Genomic DNA, 10,920 nt, shown 5'->3' on the forward strand with positions numbered 1-10,920 from the left:
AATTTGAAAAATAAAAGTAACATAATATCTTTTATTTTTAATTTAAATAAATTCCATCAATAATCTTTTTTAAACGTAGGTATTTTTTTTAGTATATTTCTTTTATTTTATATAATATAAGTATTTTTCTTGTTCAAAAAATGTTTAGGGATTTTACGACTCAAAATATTAATGTTCATTGGTTTTTTTTCCATGTTTTTTTCAATATTTTATTATAATAAACAGTTTTATAATTCATAAGAATGTATATAACAAGTTTTAGAAAATCCAATAAGTTGTTTAACAAGTTTTGAAATGCTTAATGACTTGTCTGTTACAAAAAATAACACTAAAGTTTATTGTGTTTTTTAGACTTTTTCCTATTAATTAAGAAAAAGAAAGTGAATTATTGGATTTTGATATGATTATTTTGGAAAAAAAAAGGCAAATTTAAAAGAAAATGAAAGATGTGAAAAACGAAATGACTGAGAGTGATGGCTTTTGGTGGTTGTCCTGCCATGTGCATCCCATGTGTCATTGTTCATTGACAACATTTTCACTAAAACCTACCTAACCATCATCATTATTATTAACTATTAATTATTAATTTAACTATTAATTATTAATTATTAACTATTAATTATTAACTATTAACTATTAACTATTAATTATTAACTATTAATTATTAATTATTAATTATTAATTATTAACTATTAATTATTAATTATTAATTTAGGGGTCTTAATAATTACTCATTTACTTCATGAGCTGGGGCGGCCATCGGATGGCTTCTAGACCCAACATAAGTATGTTTTGACAATTATAAAAGCTAAAAAAAATTGTATTTTTCATTTAGATTTTTTATTATTAAAATTTTAATATTAATTAAATTATTAAAATATTTTATAATTTTATTATAACACCGTCGCTCAACCGATAAAAGCTGGTGATCTCTTATATTTAAAACATTCTTTAAAACAGAAAAAATGAAATTTTTGTGTTTTTTTAAAATAATTTAAGTATTGTTAAAAGAACTTCAAATTTAGAGAATTCTCTACGACTTACGGGCCGTTTATCCAATTGCTTACCCGGTAAGCGCTTACTGATAGTAGTCAACACTACGTTTTATTTTGATACGCAAGATTTTAGTACATCAAAACATATCGAATGCAACGATTTGATGGGTAAGCGATTACCTGGGTAAAATTCGTCACTCTCACTTACCGGGTAAAACTCTCCATTATTCCCATCGCTCTTACAGGGTAAGATTCTTGACCCTTTTCATATTTATCCGGTAAGCACTTACCAAGTAAGTGTTTAGTAAATGATCCCTTAATGTCTCAAATTTATTCATATACGTATGAGATTGAATTACTATTATTTTATATAAAAAAAATTAAAAGATGTATTTAGAATGATTAATTTGTAAAATATTTTATTAGTATAGTATAATGAATGTTAAGTACTTTAAAATACAAAATCTATTAAAATTAAATATAATTGTTTTTAAATATTGGTGCACATATTTTATCACATATTTGAAAACAATTATTGGGGCACATATTTTATCACATATGACCTTCAAAATGGTAGGATCAACCTATTCAAGTATTCATAACAAGTAAAAGTTGCATTAAATAATATGTTAAATGGAGTCTGTTTAAACTAAAAATAGAATCAAACTAACCAACATCAAGAATCCAGAAAACCACAAGGATGGTGTCTGATTGATTTGAGTCTGGTTTCAAAGATCAAAAATACCTAGAGGTCTCAGGTTCAAATACAAGGAATAATAAAAATCTCCTTGTGGCCACGGAGTTTCAAATGTGGTGACTCTGGACTATCTGTAAAGCAAGTGGTCGTCCTCGGATTAGTCGGTTCACATAGCGGGTTGGATATCCAGGTTAATAAAAAAAAATCCAGAAAGCTTTTGTTGGTTTTAATCTTTTGAGAATTGTTGTTCTTATTTGGCTATTATTATCAAAAGTTTTGATTCAAATTTTATTTATTTATATTCATATGTTTTCATAACAAAATTATGGTATTATGGATATTTAGGGTGTATCTAGAATTCTTTTTATGGGGTGCAAAATAATTATGTAAAAATGGTAGTGTCCGATTGGTTTAAGCTTGTTGGTCTACAAAGTTCAAAAGTGTCTGGAGGTCCCAGGTTCGAAAATCCAAGAATAAATAAAAAATCCTCTTATAGCCACAAAGGTTCAAATGCGGTGGTTTGCGGGTGGTCGCCTTGGGATTAGTCGGCTCACATAACGAGTTGAATATTCAGGTTAATCAAAAAAAATTATTATGTAATATAAATAAATATAAAATTGTTGTCGGGAAAAAGTGTGTTGTTCATTGTTTTCCGATATAAATATTAACCTGTTTGTTAATTATTTATGAGGTTGTGTTCTATTTCGGGAGAGCTAAGACGTAGAGATTGTCCAAAATGAAGATCGAGCGAGTATCATATCTTAAAATGGTGGCACTGAAGTAGATTACGTTCAGATTTATTTGGCTAAAATAAAAGATAAGTTTGGAAGGTTTGTCCATATTGATTGAGCAAGAAAATGTGACGGGGATTCTATAAAAGAGTTTCGAGACTTGGGTTTCAAATCATTCCAATAAAATATACTAAATATTTTATTGGGAAAATTGCACCAAAATGGAACCAACTTTCACTTAATTCTTATTTTGGGGAACCCAACTTTTAAAATCGACATTTTGAGGAACCAACTTGCACTTGATTCCTATTTTGAGGAACCAACTTTTAAAATCGTCATTTTGGGGAATCAACTTGCACCTGATTCCTATTTTGGGGAACCAACTTGCAAAATAATTATAGAAAAATAACTAAAATTCGTTTTTTTCCAAAAATTAATGCAATAAAATCTATTTTTCATTTCAAATCTCGTTTTTTTTAATTCAAATATCAAATTGAACATTTAAAAAAAAATTACCACAATAAAAGTTATTTTTTTACTAATGCAAAAAAATCAATTTAATAGAAAAAAATTAATTCATGCAATAAAAAATCAATATTAAATATCACATTCAAGATTTTTATATCTAATCAATTGCATCAATTAAATTTTTTCTATTAAATTAATTTTTTTGCATTAGTAAAAAACAATTTTTATTGTGGTAATTCGAATTTTTTTTTAAATGTTCAATTTGATATCTGAATTAAAAAAACGAGATTTGAAATGAAAAATATTTTTTATTGCATTAATTTTTGGAAAAAAACGAATTTTTAGTTATTTTTCTATAATTATTTTGCAAGTTGATTCCCCAAAATAGGAATCAGGTGCAAGTTGGTTCCCCAAAATGACGATTTTAAAAGTTGGTTCCCCAAAATAAGAATTAGGTGAGAGTTGGTTCCATTTTAGTGCAATTTTCCCTATTTTATTCTTTATTTACTGTGAGTGTAGAAAGATGTGAATTGTGTTTTTCTTTCTGGTGTTTCTTCGGTTTTGGAGTTTTTCACGTAACTTCTTATGTTTCTTTTTGTCTATTATCGTTTATTGCATGGGCTGCAGGAAACCGTTGAAGCCAGTTTTCTAATCAAATCATAATTATCCACATAGGTGGCATCTAGAATAAACCATGATTGAAGCGAATAATTCAAATCCATTGGTAGAAAGTCTATTTCGACCACCAGGAGGTGCAAACCTTGGATCGAATTGAGCTGTGTATGCTTTTATTTAAGAAATAAATAAACTGTATTATTAACTTAATTCAAATATTTTTATTCAATTTCTTCTAAAAAGTAAATGTAACAATCCATCTTTTATTAAGCTTTAAAGCAATATTATTCATTTACCATTTTCTGATGATTTCAAAATACTATTGACAGGATCGGTTGGTAAGATTGTTCAATTTTGCCGTTAGTGGATCTGAGTAAACCATATCGACGTACGCTTATAAACAGTCAAACATCTCCTTTTACGAGAAACAATGGGACCACAAAACAAGGTGGTAGTACATATCAAGAGATTTGAGCCCATCTGTACATTTCTTACTTAGATACGTTTACGAATACTATAGCATTAAACATGATGACCAATAATACATCAGACGTTTTATCTCTATACGGGACATTCCAAAGTATTAAGCAACCGACTGATTCAATAACTTCAGATTCAACTTAAAACTATGGTGAAAGTTATTGGTAGCCAACAAGTTGAGGCTTATAAGAAGCTCACAGATCTCATTTTATATCCATGTGGGACGAGTTGTTACATTATATCTACATGAATAGTTTTCAACGGATTTGAATCCCATAATATGAAACTGGTGTAGTACAAAGAATAAATTTATTATTTTTACGTACCTATTTTTCAATTCAAATACCACTAAACATCCTTTTACGAACGAACTTTAACATTGACATTTAATTCGAAGAGAAAAAAAATTCAAGTTATGATAGAAAACAAAAGGAAAGCGTAATTTTTGTTTGGGTTTTCTCGAGCTGGAAATAAAAGAAAATAAGGTGTATTAAATATTGTAATGCTCTTGAGTAGGATAGAAGTCGAAAGAAATCTAACAATTTTCCAATAATACATTTACGACAAATCTCATCAAAGTGGTATGTGTTTTGTTCCGATTCATGTTTTAGAACTAGGGTGCTCATGGGTTGGGTTGATCGGGTTGAAGACATTTGAACAACAAAACCTAATACTTGCGGTTTGAAAAAAATTAACCCAAGCCGACCTGAACCAAAGTGCAACCCAACCCAACCCGTACGGGTTAGTTGGGTTGATATTTTGGTATATTGAAATATTCTTCTAACCTATAATATGTTCTTTTTCTACTCATAATTTCTTTTTCATCATCAACCATTTGATGATTTGATACAACTTATTCATACTTCTTACATATATCACATTAAGTTAATTTTCTCAATTTATATATATATATATGTTCACAGTTACTGAACATATATAAAGATATGAATAGATTGAAAATATGTGTATATGAGAAGCATACATGATAGTGTAATTGTCTAATGTACATATTAATAAAAATTCAACAATCATATTAAATCCAAGAAATAAAAGGATATCAGGTTCATCGGGTTGAGTTCAAATAATAGTAATCCAATATCAATCTAATACCTACGGTTTGACAATTTTACAACTCGATTAGATATCAGGTTGAGTTATTTCGTGTTGGGTTGATCGGGTTGGTCGGGTTTTTGAGTGCCCCTAGTTAGAACCATACTTGAACAAAGACCTGATGCACATGGCAACAAAAAAAAAAATGTTAGGTTTAACGCCTAGTGAGTTCAAGCAGTTTTCAGCTATTATATAAAGCGGTAAAAAGGAAAGAATATTATTTAAATCACAATTTCTAACAATAAAATGCATTCAGAATAAAAAAGAATATCTTTCTCAAAACCACCATTTTTGTGATAAAACACTTAAATGAAATACCTCAACAATTATGAACTGGAGCCCAATACTCACACGGATTACAAATAGGTTTAAAATCCAAATACCAAAAACATGAGAATAACCCCTTATCCGAAACTTTAATATATGGAGGGGATCCAATATATCAAAATCATAATAAATTACGGTTACTTGTCAAAACCCAAGTAATATTAAAACATGGATAATACACTATCAAAACAACGTTTAACAACCACGATGGAGACCTGTATCCGTTGAGCGTTATGGGAACACATAAGTGTGTCACTCGTACAACGTTAATCGCATAACACTTTGAGACTTAAAGTCGCAAATGTTCCTACGATTTCTCAACAAGTTTCACCTCCAGAGTCGGTTGACCTTAGTGTCCATTTTTGCGAATTCCAACCTCAAGGCTCGGCCCACCTAGTGTCTACCTCAAACGGAACACCTCAAGCGGTGGAGATCCTGGTGTGTCACCAAGACATGCACTTCCGGACTCAACCCTCCTAGTGCCTATTTGACAAGATTAAGGTCATGAAAAAACGGTCCCGGAGTTCAACCACGCAATACCCTCACGACCATCAACACAAGACTGACTTTTTCCAATGCATAGTTTAAATTACATGACTCCAAATGAATGACCAAAGCACTCAAACATGTAATTTTACATATAAAAATGCTATAAATGCATATACCCAAAAAGCTCAAGATAGAGCAATTCAAATCGGACAAATGTCCCCAAGACTCATCTGAGTCAAAACCGAGTGACAAACACAATAACTTAACACTTATGTGATTACTCAATAAAATCCAACATAACTCCATAAAATGTATTTAGCTGATGTTCATGCAAACATATACCATTATTACGTCAAAACCCATCATTGGTTATGGCGAACCATTTTCCAAATGAAATCATACTTTCATGTTTCCAAAATCCTCATAACATAATAACATGCATTTTCTAAACAGTTTATAAAACCAAATACACCAAAATGCATTAATACCAAAATAACCCCCATATATGAGATTGATTATCAACACAACCCACACTTATGATTTAGTTATCAAAATTCTAAAAACCCCTCCCTGTCCCATCATTGTCCGTTCTCCATTTTGCCTAACGCCGGTTTTGACCACTATCATCGATACCCCACTTTTTGATCCGTTTTTTTTTTCTTTATGAGATTCTCCTTTTTTACAACAATTTAATGAAGTACATATACACATGGGTTTTTTTTAACATACGACGACTTTTTGAAATAAAAAAGTGTAAAACAATTTTGTAAACAAAAAGTCATTTTTTAAAAAATCGAAATGTCTTCGAAATAAAAAATTTAATATAAAGTTTTTAAAAATAAAATTCGAATCAAAATAATATATTTTATTGGATTTCTAAGATTTAATTATGGTGTAAAACTGGGTTCAGTTATTTGAATAATGGAGAGTAGATGAATCTAAATTGTGTACCATTTGTCATCTTCCCAAAGCGTACCTACCCACTTTCCCCTTCAATATAAATACACGCACCTCTCATCACACCTCTCTGTGTGTTCTCTCTTCCTCCATTCTTCAAACCCTAATCAACCATGGGGAGTGATCAGGCAACCATAGCCGTGCCCAATGAGCATCACAAGCTGATGAACATCAATATAAAACATTCGTCATTTGTACAACCTTCCCAGCCTACGCCATCTTCTACTATATGGACCTCTAATTTGGATTTGGTTGTGGGGAGAATCCATATTTTGACTGTCTATTTCTACCGTCCAAATGGTGCTTCCAATTTCTTCGATGCCGACGTCATGAAGAAGGCGCTGGCTGATGTGCTTGTTTCCTTCTACCCGATGGCCGGTCGAATTAGCAGGGATCAGAATGGCAGACTTGAAATTAATTGTAATGGAGAAGGTGTTTTGTTCGTCGAGGCAGAGTCGGATTCCACCTTGGATGACTTCGGTGAGTTCACGCCGTCTCCGGAGCTTCGACGTCTTACTCCGACTGTTGACTACTCCGGCGACATTTCTTCCTACCCATTATTTTTTGCACAGGTATTATGTCCTTCACGAGTCTGCTTGCTACTCTGCTTTAGAACTCTAAATTTACATAAACAGTCCCTGAACATACCTCGACCTTCAACTTTAGTCCTTTAACTAATATTTATACATATACAGTCCCGGACTTGAACAATTTCATGTTTTGGCACCTGGAATGCATAGATAACATGGGATTACTTTTAAAGACCATTAATGGGTTTGACAGCTCCACAGATCCCACATGTCATCAGATCTAATACTCTGAAATAAATTTCTTGGGTTTTCGATCAGATTTTGTCTTGCAATACCAACTTCCTTGTCCTAATAAAGGAATAAAGTGTCAGCTGTGGTCAACCATTATGTTCTTGATTTGGTTTCCTACGTTGTGCCTAGACTAATCCTGACAAATTGTGACCGTAAAATTTCAGTCCTCAGCCCAGAATTGTTGTATGCGTCTTGAATCGAACTCTGGACAGATGAGATATTCCATCACACCCCTCAACGCCTCAACCCTTGTGGTTTTCAATGCCCATTTCTAAGATGCAAAACACATAATTCAATTTTAAACGAAATCAAGATTATTTAGATCAGACTTGGATCTTTAGGGATCCTCTCCTCGTAAATCGCTAGTTGAGGTTAACAAAAAGATTCATTTAGATCAAAGCGTTCAAATTTCCTTATGTTATGATTGCCTGATTTGGAAGACCATGATGAGAGAGACAACACATTGGTCAATTAAAATGTGATCTGACATGTACATGATAACATTAACAAGTATATGTAGAATTTCTCGTTAAAGAAATTAGGCAGGGGGCTAGAAATGTATATGGGGTTGTATGAAAGCTCATAAAAGGTTTTTTATACTGTTTAGATGGGACCCTAGAAATTATTATGGGTTCATAAAGCTTTCGAGGCTAATAAAGAATTTGGTGAGTGTTAAATGCTAATTTTCACTTTTGGAAACAACCCACATGGCAATGGCGTTGACTAGTAAATTCCACACGAAGTAACGTTTAGGAAGGGTAAAATATATGCATACGTTACCTCTACTCGAAGGAGTATATAGACTTTTTTACGTGAAGACCACTAGCCTGCGAAAAATGTCTTTTTGGGATGGAAACGTGTTATATGAAGATGGTTGGATTTGTTCAAATCAATTGTAATTTGGAGTGTTTCGAGTATAAATTCCATCCTTATCATTCGGTTGCATCTATTGCCAGAAACTCGTTTGACTTTCTAAAGTCAAATGAGATTCAACGGAGAAACTAAGAAAGTCAATGCTCCCAAGTGGATATTTCTTATAAAACCGAATCAAACAAATCCTGTATATCCCACTCGAAGATGGAGTTTGGAGGGTAGGATATATGCTAACATGATATTGACATCTATCCTGAAGAGAAAAATTGTTTCATGTTATTGTTTTCGTGAAGATCCCGACTTATTATCAATTCTGTGAGCTTTTATGGTTCGTTGAATGATGTGTCCATGTGTTATCTAATTGTTGTTTATCATTATGTATTGTTGTGATCAGGTAACCCATTTCAAGTGTGGGGGAGTTGCTCTTGGTTGTGGGGTCTTTCATACTCTAGCAGATGGTCTATCCTCTATCCATTTCATCAACACATGGTCTGATATGGCTCGAGGCCTCTCCATCGCCATCCCGCCATTCATTGACCGCACCCTGCTTCGTGCACGTGAACCACCTACCCCCACTTTTGACCACATCGAGTACCACGCTCCTCCGTCCATGAAAACCATCTCCCAAAACCCTGAATCAAGTCGGAAACCTTCCACCACCGTTTTAAAGCTCACACTTGATCAACTCAATGTTCTCAAAGCCTCAGCCAAGAACGATGGCAGCAACACCACCTACAGCACATACGAGATCCTAGCTGCTCATCTATGGCGCTGTGCGTGCAAGGCTCGTGGACTCCCTGATGATCAACTAACCAAATTGTACGTGGCCACAGATGGACGGTCCAGATTGAGCCCCCAACTCCCGCCAGGCTACCTAGGCAACGTGGTGTTCACCACCACCCCAGTTGCCAAATCCGGTGACCTAACAACTCAATCGCTGTCTAATGCAGCTTCGTTAATCCGAACCACATTGACAAAAATGGATAACAACTATTTGAGATCTGCTATCGACTACCTTGAAGTGCAGCCAGATCTATCAGCTTTGATTCGAGGTCCAAGTTACTTTGCAAGTCCAAACCTGAACATAAACACATGGACTCGGCTGCCAGTGCACGATGCGGATTTTGGGTGGGGGCGGCCGGTTTTCATGGGACCCGCATGCATATTGTACGAGGGTACCATTTATGTGCTACCAAGCCCAAACAATGATAGGAGTATGTCATTGGCAGTGTGCTTAGATGCAGATGAACAGCCATTGTTTGAGAAGTTCTTATATGATTTTTAAGGATTTTGGTTGTAATGTTGCGCTCGATTTTAGATGATTCTAAGATTTCTCTTTTTTTTTTCTTCTGAAAATCGTGCTGTTTTTTGGCATTTTTTATTTGCGACTTGAAGAGTGTAATCATCAAGTTTTTTCTACATAAACCAGTATCGACTAACCGTATACATTTAATAGGTAAAATCAGCTATCAGAAATGAAGAAATGAAAATAACAATGAATTACAAATCATATAAACGAAAACTAGAATTTCAAAATCATGAGGACAAGACTCGTAATTGTTAAAAAACCATGGGGACGAAAAAAGTAATGTACTCTATTTTTTTAAGATGCATTGATAATGCAATAAACAATACTTAATGCATAAAAATAGTTTTTACAAATTTTTATCAAACGCTTTATAATATAGTATAGATATAATAGCCTTAAAAGCAAGTGTAAAACACATTCTAAATGTTGTCAAGTTTTTGAATTTTTTAAATGATGTTATGTTCTTATTTTCCCATTGTGTATCACATTGTAAGAGGTCTTCGTGCCACATCGATATAAATTATCTTGACTTTAGATTGTAAACATAGATATTATATAAATTATCTTGACTTTAGATTGTAAACATAGATATTATGTGACAAGGAATAATACCGTTTAATATCGTTGAGGCAATCGAAGTCTACGATTGATCATTTTTTTCTTTATCGAAAACAACCATCAAAATTCACTAAAACTTTTTCTATTTTTGTTTATTAGTAATTAAGAAAAAAAAAGAAGAGCAAGAAATAAAAATATCGACACGTTATTATTTATGTTGAACAATTTCAAGAAATTGCACCAAACCCCCATAAAGAGAACCAACAGTCCAACGACCTGAAATCACAAATCACAGATCCCTAAACCAAAAAATGAAATCGCATAACACGAATCGAGATTTGTTGACTTGTTCATATGTAATCATAAATGTACTAATGAGACATCCACTATCCAAGTTGTCATTCACCGCAAAAACATAGTAATAAACCAGAATATGATTTGATAATGAGGTCAAAACCTTACGTTATAGCGGAAACAACTTAATATTAAA

At 32.8% G+C, this 10,920-nt stretch overlaps 1 protein-coding gene across 1 annotated transcript; it reads left to right on the forward strand.

Moving 5' to 3' along the window:
- The first annotated feature begins 6,949 nt into the window (after window positions 1-6,949).
- LOC112506624 (shikimate O-hydroxycinnamoyltransferase-like) lies at window positions 6,950-9,914 on the forward strand. Its single transcript, XM_025110805.1, has 2 exons — window positions 6,950-7,441; window positions 8,958-9,914. The coding sequence occupies exons 1-2, from the start codon at window positions 6,983-6,985 to the stop codon at window positions 9,846-9,848; spliced, it is 1,350 nt and encodes a 449-aa protein (XP_024966573.1). The 5' UTR covers window positions 6,950-6,982; the 3' UTR covers window positions 9,849-9,914.
- The last annotated feature ends 1,006 nt before the right edge of the window (window positions 9,915-10,920 follow it).

The sequence above is a fragment of the Cynara cardunculus genome (assembly GCF_001531365.2).
Source record: "Cynara cardunculus var. scolymus isolate 2C chromosome LG 2, CcrdV1, whole genome shotgun sequence".
NCBI classification, from domain to species: Eukaryota; Viridiplantae; Streptophyta; class Magnoliopsida; order Asterales; family Asteraceae; genus Cynara; species Cynara cardunculus.